At 57.7% G+C, this 11,451-nt stretch overlaps 1 protein-coding gene across 1 annotated transcript in view; it reads right to left on the bottom strand.

The window, feature by feature from the left end:
- Abcb9 (ATP binding cassette subfamily B member 9) overlaps positions 1-9,496 on the bottom strand; it is an 18,117-nt gene extending 8,621 nt beyond the window's left edge. The window contains exons 1-5 of the mRNA XM_023720666.1: positions 9,358-9,496; positions 4,434-5,184; positions 1,563-1,677; positions 1,099-1,229; positions 620-825 (exon numbers count right to left, since the gene is read on the bottom strand). Coding sequence (XP_023576434.1) covers positions 620-825; positions 1,099-1,229; positions 1,563-1,677; positions 4,434-5,034 — 1,053 coding nt within the window. The 5' untranslated portion in view covers positions 5,035-5,184; positions 9,358-9,496. The remainder of the gene's footprint in view (positions 1-619; positions 826-1,098; positions 1,230-1,562; positions 1,678-4,433; positions 5,185-9,357) is intronic.
- Positions 9,497-11,451: the final 1,955 nt, after the last annotated feature.

The raw sequence follows: 11,451 nt of genomic DNA, 5'->3' as shown, positions 1-11,451 counted from the left end.
ACACAAGAAACGCCAGCTGCTGGGGAAGCAGCACTCCTCTCAGCACAAACAGGGTGGGGGTCTGAGGGCTGGCATGGACATTCCCGAGCTCCCCGCCAAGTTCCAGGTGGTGGCTGCCCCGGGCTGCGAGAAATCTCTGGACAAAACAAGAAGCAGCTGGCTGAGGTGGGCCAGTGGTGGGCTTCTCAGCCCCCAGCGGCCAGGCCACAGGTCACAGGAGGCTGTAGGTGCTCTGCCCTGGCTGCCCGGCGGGGCACAGCTGGTGGTGGGTGACATGTATGGTTTGAGGGATCTGCCTGTTTCAGCCTCCCTAAGCTCTGCTCCCTGCATGGAGGCAAGTGGGACCCATGGGGACCCTGTGCCTGGCCACCCCAGACCTCTGGCCCAGGCCCCATAATCCACATCATTTCAGCATCCCTGGCCCAGCATGCCTGCCCTGTTTGCGTTGGCACTCAGCTCTCAGTAGCTTCCTGGCAGCTGCCTTCCACTGTGATGGCTGGAAACCACGTCTGGGTTTCCCATGAGGACAGGAGTGTCCCTGGCATTTCCCACCTCGAAACACAGCTGGTGCTCAGGAGCAGCAGCCCCCCCTCGTCCCAGGAGCCCAGGCGCGGCCTACCTTGTAGTACTTGCCGTAGACGTTGGACACCACCATGATGATGGGGAAGCCCATGAAGGTGACCAAGGACAGCTGCCAGGAGAGGCTGAACATGAAGACCACCACGCCCGTGACCTTCACAGTGTTCCGCAGGAAGATGTTGATGTTCTGTGAGACCAGGTCGCTGACCATGGTGGTGTCCGAGGTGAGGCGGGAGATGAGGTCGCCTGGAACACAGGTGGTCAGCTGCAGCTGCAGGGGGCGCACCATGAGGCCACAGGTGCACTTGGGGGCCGAGATAGGAGCTGGGAGTCTAGGGGTCCCTGGGTGGCCTGGCTTGGGTCTTACCACAGCCACAGCTCGTGCCAGAGCCTCCGAGGCAGCTCAGGTCCCAGGAGCCCAGCCAAGCTTGGGGGTTGCCAGGGCCAGGCCTCCAGGCACCCCCATACAACTCCCGGAGGGGCCCAAGCCCAGCCCATGCCTGGTTACCAGACACCCACCTGTGCGGTTCTCATCAAAGAAGCTTGTCTCCTGAGACACCAGAGAGCGGAAGAGACAGTTTCGCAGGCGGATATTCAGTCTGGCAAATATGAGGGTAAAAATGCCGCCCCGAATACCTGCGGCAAATGAGCTAATTGCAGATAAGAGACGTTATAGCACCATGTCCTTCCGACAAGCGGCAGCCACCACCCGGCCTCCCCTCCCATGGCTAGCAGGCAAGGGCCCCCCGTGGCTGGTGCTGCCCAACTCAGGCACTCTCCAGGGAGAGCTTAGGGCGGGTCCCTTCATTCTGCAGTCGCAGCCACACTGTGAGGGCAGGGGGAGGGGACAGGAGACCCTCCGGGGCCGAAGCCAATTTAGGAGATGCCTCCACCTCAGGGACAGGGGTCCTACACTGGAGGCTCAGGCTCTAGTCACCGTGGCAGGGGCAGAGGGCAGGGGCCCCGGGGGGCGCGGGCGCTACCTGCCAATGGCCAGCAGGCACACGACGACCACAGCGGCGCTGAACTGCTCCATGCTCTTCTGGATGACGATGCTGTCGACGGCGCGGCCGGTGTAGTAGGGCAGGAAGGTCTCGCCTGCGGAGGCAGCACGGGTTCAGGGCAACGCGACGCGTGTGCCAACCATGGCCCGCCGCTCCCTGCAGGGGACACGCGGGCTCGCACTGCCACCAAGGGTATGACAGGGGTCAAAACCGGCTGGGCCACTCAGCACCAGTGCTCGCAGCCACCGGGGTGGCCTGGACGGCCACAGCGACGCTGTGATGCAGCTCAGCTGTGGCACCTGCTGCGGGACCAGCGGGCAGAGCCACGTTCTGCGTGGCGGGAGCTGCGGCTCTCGCAGGCCGCCGCTGGCAACTGCCCCCCCCCGCAGGGCGCTTGCGCTGTGACTTGTCATTTTGCATCCTCCTCTGTCTCCACGGCCTGGACACTCTGAGAGGCCGAGCAACTTGGACAGAGGGCGCGGCCGGGCCTCGAAGCCTACCACACGGCTCTCCTCCTCCGCGGGGCTCTCACGCCCTCTGCTGGCCGTGGCGCAGGAAAAGGAGGTGTCGGCGGCCCTCGCGTCTCTCACGCTCTGGGCTGCCAGCACGCGGGTCCCTCATCCGCCTGAGCTGCACTCCTACCTCAGTTTACCCCGGTGCGGTAATGAGGGCATCCGGGGCGCAGGGCGCCGTGCGAAGCAGCCTGCAAAGTCGGAGAGTCGACAGGTGGAGGCGCGGGGCTCCGAACCGGCTGTGCCCTCGGTGCTTCCGGACTGCAAGTCCCTTCGCTCGGTCTCTGCACTACTCGGCGCCCCCTTAGCTTTGGGATTCTCCTCCCGTTTGTGGCAATTCATTCTTCCCACGGAAGGGGATGCCAGCTCAGAGCCCGTAAATCTCTTGCTCGCATTTGTGCCGTGGCGTGACCAAGAAATCCATACTGACGAACCCTTTTATCTTACTTTTTCCTGTTCTTACAGTACTGGGGATTGAATGCAGGGCCTCAGTGCCAGGCAAACCTCTACAGCTGAGAGACACCCCAGCACTTTTTACTTTAAGGCGAGGTTTTGCTAAACTACCCAGCCTGGCCTCAGATTTGTGATCTTCCTGCCTCACCCTCCTGAGGAGCTAGGATTACTGATGTGCACCTGCCGCGCCCAGCTTAAAGATCTGTATTTCTCAGGAGATACTCAACACTGAAATCAACCTTTCACCCCAATGCCTGTAGCCTCCCCTCTGTATTTTTACAAAGAAAAGTTGAGCATGAACAGGCGCATGTGGATCCCACGGCGGTGAACACAGTGCATACCTCACCTGGCCGTGCGCTTACTTTTTTTTTTTTTTTTTTTTTTTTTTTTTTTTTGTGGTACCAGGGATCGATCTCAGGTCCTTGTGCTTGCCAGGCAAGCACTTATTCCACTGGAGCTATCTCCCCGGCTCCCCCTTTTTAAAAATTTTATTTTGGGGGGGCGGGGACCTGCCCCTTAGCTCAGTTCTTTAAGTGGCTGCTTCAACAAAGCAGTCAAGCTCGGGTTGCTGTGGTTCGATCCCCACAACTCAAGCCAGCCAAACCTGCCCTGAAGGCATTTGGAGCAAAAATCAATCAATCAATCAATCCTTCTTTATTTTTTTGGTGGTACCAGGGATCAATCTCAGGTCCTTGTGCTTGCCAGGCAAGCACTTCATGTGCCTACTTTTGCTACTCCTTCACTCCATCTCACTTAATTCTCAGTAAACTAACAAAGCCCGCATGGGTGGGGGGACGACTGAGGTGTGGATGGGGCAATAAGTTGCCTAAAGCTGCCAGGGAAGCTGGGGGCCGCACCTCACCTCTGAGCTTGACACTGATGCAGTCCTGCAGGTGGTACAGTGGCACTGGGCTACCCATATGCCCTGAGCGTGTGCCAACCCACACAGCCCAGAGGTGGGGACATAGGCTGGGGTCACATGGGCATACGTGGGCAGTGTCGCGTTCCTCCATTGAGTTTGTTTCTGCACCAGGCCTGAGGCCCAGGGTGGGTGTCCTGGGATGGGGAAACAATAAAGCTGAGGGGTTCTGCCGTTGGTTTTTAGACAGGGCCTCAAACTTGCCACAGTCTTCCTGCCTCAGCCGCCCAAGTGCGGGATCACAGGTACGTGTCACCACACCTAACTCATCCTGTGTTTTCACTCAGTTTTGGTACTGAGAATCAAACTCAGGATCTCATGCCTGCCAGGCAGCTGCTGTACCACTCACCTGAATTCCCAGTCCTTTACACTCGGTTTCGCAAGGCCGTGAAACAAGGACCCTACTGACCTGCGTCGCACCACTGGTAAGGTGCAGGATTACGTTCTGGACCCAGGCTGTGCTGTCCCTAGAGCCCATGCAGCAAGTTCTATACATAGCGCCTCCTCTTACCACAGGGATGGCCTCTCTGGTTCTCTACTCTGATCTATTTCATGATGAGAAAATTCTTCCAACCTAGAGATCCCACTTCCAGGAGAACAACTAAAGCAATTATGATATAGTTAAACAGTGAAATACTATACCACCAGGAAAGGGAACGAGGTCTCAACGGGGAAAAATTCTAGAATATACAAAGTGAAAAGAACAGGTCACCAAAGAGAGTGTATATGAGACAGGGAATGGTATGTCCCTGTGTGCTTGTGGTGACACAAAAGGAAGACCCTTGTCTCCTGCCCACTTGGAAGTTTCCAGAACCTTGTCCTATAGTTAGTCCTGGACAGGAGGTCAGGAGAGTCAGAGGTTGAACTACACAGAGGTGAAATTCCTTATTTTCCCTTTTGTCACTCGGATACGCAGACTGTGTGGTGACACGGCGAATGGTGGCTAAGCCCCAGGCGCTCACTTACCCAGAGCTGCCACGATGAGGAAGAAGGCGGCAGCCACAAGGAAGGCCGCATCAGGCCTGGTGTAGGACAGCAGCTTCTGCAGTGTGGCCCCGGAGGCCTGCTCAGCTGGGGCCCGGCTGTCCCCGTGGAAGCCCTCAGCCTCAGCCCCCGTGCTGGGCTCCAGGGCCTCAGTGCCAGGCTTCACAGTGGATAGCAGTCGCCAGAGCAGGGAGGAGGCGGCCAGTGACACGTATGTCCACACGAACAGCGCCCAGAACCATGGGTCCCGGATGGGCCTGCGCACCTCCGAGAAGAGCAGCAGCTTGGCCATGGTATAGATACCCACAGACAGGCACACGAGGGTGATGACCAGCCACGAGGCCCGCAGCCGCCGTGGCCCCAGGGCGCTGTTCTTGGCCACACCGATGGTGGCGCCCAGCAGCAGGCAGCTGCGGTACAGGCAGGCAGCCCAGAGGTCCAGCACCGAGTCGAAGATGTTGAAGTGGCGGATGTCATCCAGCAGGCTGCGGTCCAGGTGGCTGAAGGCATAGATGGCCGTGGTCACACTCACGTCCAAGCTCATGAAGGCCAGAGTCACCACCACTGCCTTCCACAGCCGCATCCTGCGGGCCGGGGGGCTGAGGGACAGTGCGGTTCACGGGGGTGAGGCCATGATCCTCTGTGGAGAGAGGCCAGCCTGTGTCAGGTCTGTGCGTGGAGCTGTGTGGCCTTGGATAACTGATAGGACCTCTCTGGGTTGTAATCTTCTTATCTGTAAAATGACAATGGCAAGAATTCTGACTTCCTGGGGTGCTGGGAGGTTTTCTTCCATAATCTTAGGCTAACCTGGGACTTGGACTCCTTGGACTCAAAGAGATCCTCCTGCCCCAGTCTCCCAAGTGCTGAGATCATAGGAGGGGCCACTATGACCTGTTTTCAGGTTTTTTTGTTTTTGTTTTTGTTTTTGGCAGGACCAGGGATTGAACTCAGGCCCTTGTGCTTGCCAGGGAAGCGCTTATTCCACTGAGCCATATCCCTGGCCCCTTCAGGGGGTCTTTACAAAGCATCTGCTACTGTGGGCCAGAGCCTGTTCTCAGCACCAGGGATTTAACAGTGAGCAAAACTGACTCAGATCCCTGGTCTTGTGGAGATGGTAGCTTGCACAGGAGACAAACAAGTAAAGAACAGAGCATGTTAAGACATAAGGGATACAGGGGAAAAAAAGAGGTGAGGAGGACAAGAGAGGAGTGAGGGGACTGCAGTTGGGGTTGGGGAAGCTCTCCCTGCACAGGTAACACTGGACTGAGATGGAAAAGGGGTGAGGGACGTGCCACTGGCTGTAGGGAAAAGCATTTAGGCAGGTGAAGAGACAGCATGGAAGCCCTGCAGCAGGGGCATGCCTTGGGCACCGAGGAAGGCCACCGCAGGGCAAGGAGGACCGAAGGGCTGCGGCATAGTATAAAGGTGCAGGTGAGGCCAGCAAGGCTCTCTTTTAACTACTACTAATTTTCCTGACCCCCTTTCTGCATTTGTGCAGCATCAGTGAGAAGTTCAGTGCGTGCCAGTCCTGGGCACAGTGCCTGGCACACCCTCACTGCTGCTGATTGCTATCAGCCATGAGCAGTGGGCAATGGACCCACGTGTCCCTCTGCTTCCCAACCTTGACTAGACCAGGAGGGAGTGGGAAGGTGTGGGTGGCTTTCGGGGATCTGTGCATTGCTTAGAAGTTTCTAGAATCTTCTTGTGCAGCTAGGTTGGCCCTTGCCCTCTGCCCTAGCACCCTGTGGTGTCCCAACAGCAGCCCCAAAGGCTCACACAGGGCCTGAAAGACTGGGAATGGGGCTGGTGACCTGGGCAGAGGGAGGAGCTTTTCCAGGGTAGGGTTGAGACCAGGCTGGGTTAGTCCTTGGTGCCACCTCCCGACCAGTCCTTTGAGGGAGGGGGCTTTGCTCTCCCATCTGCAAAATGGACAAAGCTCTGGAGCTCCCATGTGGCAGGGAGAGGCTCTGAGGGCCAGGAGAGGAAGCCAAGCCACAGCAGCCTGAGCAAGACCCACTCCCTGCACCTCTGGTGCCCACAGGTAGGGGTGCACCTCATGCAGTGTAGGAAGCCAACCTCACGCAATCTCATTTACAACTGGGTAAACCAAGGCACAGAGCGTGAAGTCAACTCAGTGAAAAAGACACTCAGGTGAAAAGGACACAAACCAGGACTTGGGCTGTTACGTGGGAGACCTGGCACCTGACCCCACCTGTGGACATGTGGCAGCACACAGCAGGCATCCATGAACTACAGCACCGTCTGTAACATGAGTGACTTGTTCCCCACCACAGCCACTGTCACCATCCTCATCTAGTTGGTGGACAAGCTGAGGCCCACAGAAGTTCATCACCCGCCTGATGAACTGGAGGGCAGTTGGAGGGCAGCGCTGCAGGGCTATGAACTTTGGGTCCCCAGACTCCACCTCCGGGGTCTTAATGGCGAAGCTCAGACACATCTCACATTAATAGATGCCAACAGGGAATTTCATATACGAGAAACTGAGTCTGAGTGGAGGGGTCCAGTCAGGAGGCAGATGAGACAGTGAGGATAATGAGGAAGACAAGAGCTGGTGACATGCGAGTCACTCATGTACCCCAATGCTCACAAGGGTCCCACCGGTAGGTTCTGTTACTATCCCCATTTTACAGGTAAAAAGTTGGAGGCTGTAAATAGAGTCCACACGGCTAGGGGGAGCTGTGATGTGAAATTCCAGAATCTGGGCTCCCAACTCCAGAGCTGTGCCCCTTCTCTCTTCATGGGGGAGGTGAGACCCCAGTGGTGCTTAGAAAGGGTTTGGGGTCCAGAGAGGGCATGGGGTGTGAGGCCAAGCCTGTGCCCTCACATCACCCCGGTGCCTCCAGCAGATCCCAGTGTCTCCCGGCATGGGGGCTGCTGAGTCAGCAGCTGCCACGAGGTGGGTGGGGTGGGGGGCAGGGCCCGGGACCAGCAGCCCTGCATGCCTGCCTGGACCTTGCCTGTCCTCAGGCTGGCTGGGCTGCCAGCACAGCTTCCTGCTGCAATGCAGAGGCCTCCATGCGTGAGTGAGTGGGCGAGCTCCCGGAGGTGCCCGGGAAGGGAGTGCCTGGCCCAGGGCCACCCCAGGCCTCCTGCCCAAGCCACCTCAGGCTGCTGCCTCTTCCTGGTGGGCAGAGGGGGGCCACAGCGCCCTGCACGTAGCTAGGGAATGGAAGCTGGTGGTGGCAGAGGCGCAGGCTAGACAGCAGCACAGGGGTCTGAGCAGCTCTCCCCACCTGAGTGCAGCCCCACAGCCCGGGTGGCTACCACCCCCTAGGAGCTAGTCACTCAGCCCACTCCAATACAGCCAACTCTACACACCAACAGCATGACTGTTGGAAGCATGTTTTGAGCCGTAAGCCCAGGTGGAAAGGAGGTGGGGTGTAACGAGGGCCACCCTACAAACACACAGCTGCGATGACACAGTGGTTCCCAAGTGCTGTTACTACCGCCTCCCTGTGAGCAGGATCCAACTCAGTCCGGTCAGGTTACAGTCCTGGCTGGGGACAGGTCTCTCGTTATTTTTAAAGTTACTGGGGGGTGGGGGGAGACAGAACACAGACCAGAGGCACGGGACCTCGAGGCTGCAGTGTTGCCCAAGTCTGCCCTGCAGTTCATGACTCAATCAGAGGACGCAGCTGGGCTCCACCAGGTGCAGCTGGAGGGCAAACTGTGGGCACATGGGTGACACGAGTCACCCAAGAGACAAGGACAAGGTGGTGGCCAGATGGCACAGCAGGCCCTGCCTAGGGCCCAACATAACTCTGGAAGACGGCCACTTGCCTGGACCCCTGACACTAGGAGTAGCCCAGGCTACCAGGTGACCCATCCACCTGGGGGGTTTGTCAAAGGCTTTCCTGTCCAGTGGAGGAGACACTGGTGGGAACAGCTCTGGATGTCAGCTGCAGAAAAGCATAGTCTGCAGCAGACGGGAGACGAATACCTACACTCCGCCTGCAGCAGTCACTGTTTCTGGGGTGACACTAGGTGCTTTGTGCCATGCAGCTCACAGTCCCCACCTTCCCCTGGGCAGCCTGATGGAAATGATGGAGGCAGGGCTGCGACCGTACATTTCACCCTCCCAGGCCCTGTCCTGACTTGGGTGGCTGGGTGGCTTTCATTCACCTCTCCCCCAGTGAGCTTTTCACCCCAAGGGGCCCTAGAGTTCGGGAAGACCCAGCTGGTGCTCTGCAAGTCTGGGCTACTGAGGCCCATGGGTGCATCCAGGGTTCATGGGGTCTCGGAGGCCTGGACGGGTTAGGGCTGAGCCCGTGTAGTTCTGCCCTGGCTCCCACCTGGTTGTGCCTATGTATCTCGACCTGGGGTGGGGACCTGGAGAAGCTGCTCAGGATCTGGTGCCTGAAGCCCAGGCCAACCGGGAAGCCCTTCCTACCACCCTCCTCCTGTCACCTGGCCCTGTGCCATCTGAAGTGGCGGTGAGGCCACCCTAACTCCAGGGGGTGGGGCAGAGGGCGGGGAATCCCTGTATCGCAGTTTGAAGCTATCTCAGGTGCACTAGGGCCTAGGGTGGGGGAGCAGCCAGGGAGGGCCCAGAAATCCAAGCCTCGCGGGCGGTGAGAGCTGGAAGACCGGGCGGGAGGGGACTCTGCTACCCGGCTCCACCACAGTCAGGGCGCAAGGGTGGGGAGCTGCGCGAGGTCGACCCCGGGACAGACAGCCCTCCCGGGATCCCAAAACGCTCCCCGTACAGTTTCCCAGAAGACGGCGACGCCTGAGGAGTTAAAATAATGGCACCTTCGCGCGGCGGGCACCGAAGGATGCTGCGGGTGGGGGCTGGGACCTGGGCCAAGGGCGCTGGGTAACGCAGGGCCGGAGCCCAGAAGATGCCCGCGGGGCCGGGCCAGGGTCCCGCGCGCAGCTCTCTTACCTGGCACCTGCCACCAGGTGAGCCGTGGGAGGGGGCGCGAAGCGGGGCCGGGGTGTAAGAAGAGGGCGCAGTCTCCGCGCCGCTCGCTCGTAGGAGACCGCTCAGGGCGCTGCAACCTCACTCCTCGCGGCTCCCGCCCGCGCCGCGCCGCGCCGCTGCAAGGTCGGAGCCCTGCCCCACGCGAGCCGCGGGCTGGGCCTCCGGTGGGCGGGACTTGGGGGCGGACCTGTCCTCGCGGAGGGGTGGGGCCTCGGAAGGGCGTGTCCCAGGCTGGCGAATCCGCTCTCGCGGGGCGGGGCCTGAGCGGGCGGGCTCTCCTGCACGGGGCGGGCCCTGAGCGGGTCCTGCCTCACCTAGGATGAACTCTGAACTTCTGCGGGCCATGCTCCTGCATTCCCGGTGCCCTTCATCTGGAGGCCGCCGCTCATCCGCTCATCCTCACCGGAAGGAAATGGCCCCAGCGACTGGAGCTTTTCCCCTAGAGCAGCAGCCCGGCACTGCGGACTGGGAATAGGGGGTTATGGCCCTCATTCACCCTCAACCATTCAGCAAGCATTTATCGAGCATCTACTACGTGCCACACACCGTTCTAAGCATCTGAGAAGTCGGGCTTGGGGCGCGCCTGCAGTCCCAATGTTAAGGAGGCTGAGGCAGGAGGATCACTTGAGCCCAGGAACCTGGCAACACAGTGAAATCTCCGTCTCTTCTTTTAAAAAAAAAAAAAAAAGCCTGACATCCAACAATAACCTAAATAAGGTCCCTCCCCTTCTGGAATTGATATTCTAGGTAGAGAGGCAGGTCACACACATAATAAGTACACCGCGTATATAGGAAGGAACGCATTTCATGGAAATAGAGTATTCTCCAGGCCTAGGAGTGGGGAGGTGCCCTCGCTACCGCCTGCCGAGCGCTGGAGGCTTTTGTGCCCGGAGACAGAATGGCAGTGCGCACACACAAGCGCTGGAGGGAGGGCTGGAGAGCTGACAGAGGCCGCCTGAAGGATCTGGCGACAAGCATCTGGGCAGAGGAACCGGCAAGGCCGGCCACGACTAACGGGTGGGGCACCGGGAATTCAAAACAGCTTCCGAGCCAAGATGGTGGCCCACGCCTGTAATCCCAGCACTCAGGAGGCTGACTGGGAGCTTGAAACCAGTTTGGGTTACAAAGTGAGCTCAAGGCTGGCCGGAACTGCATCGAGAGACCCTGTTTCCAAAAGACCAAAATAAATAACTAATAAATAAAACGGCTTCTGATTTTAAAAAGATTTTTTGGGGGGACCGCATATGAAATTCTTGTATAGATAAACGTACAAAAGGAAGCTGAGATTTGAGCTGAAGACGGTTACTAGTGTGGCACAAGTCTGGGAGTAACCTAGATCCCCTTCCACAGGGAGCCGGCTAGATAATTAGAGTGCATCCCCTTGGCAGCATCCTCAGGGCCCCGAGCCAATGCACACAGCAAAGAAAGTCACAGCAAGCACCCTCAGAGGCCTACTCAGGAAAGCAGAGCATGTCACTGCTTGTGTAAAAACAAAGGCACACAGAGAACTGTATAAGGTGGGATTGAAACAGTGAATTTTTGGGCTGGGGAGATGGCTCAGTAGAATATGCACTTCCCTGGCAAGCTCAAGGGCCTGAGTTCACTCCCCGGTTCTGCAAAAAAAAAAAAAAAAAAAAAAAAAAAAAAAAAAACCAAACAAAAAAAAACCCCAAAACAGTGAATTTTTAAAATGCAGTGCAGTAAAAGATGCACTGCCATTAATTTCTTTTGAACTCCTCCCACTTGCTGCAAACTCGCTGAGCCTTTCTTGCCACTCAACGGTCAGAGACCTCTTGAGCGAGAGTCATTATTTTACTTTATTTTTTGATACAGGATTTCACAATGCAGTTCAGGCTGACCTTGAACCTATTTTGTATCCCAGGCTGGTCTCAACCTCTCAGGGATTCTCCTGCCTCAGCCTCCCAAATTGCTGGGATGACAGGCACGTGCCACCACACCTGGCATGTGAGCTCACTATCGTGGCTGCCTGATGTCTGAATTTATTAAAATGTAGCAAAGAATGGTCATTTTGATTTTTTTTTTTTTTTTTTTTTT

The sequence above is a fragment of the Octodon degus genome, unplaced genomic scaffold, assembly GCF_000260255.1.
Source record: "Octodon degus isolate 3935 unplaced genomic scaffold, OctDeg1.0 scaffold00076, whole genome shotgun sequence".
In the NCBI taxonomy this organism is placed as follows: Eukaryota; Metazoa; Chordata; class Mammalia; order Rodentia; family Octodontidae; genus Octodon; species Octodon degus.
This window is presented reverse-complemented; position numbering and strand designations above follow the sequence as displayed.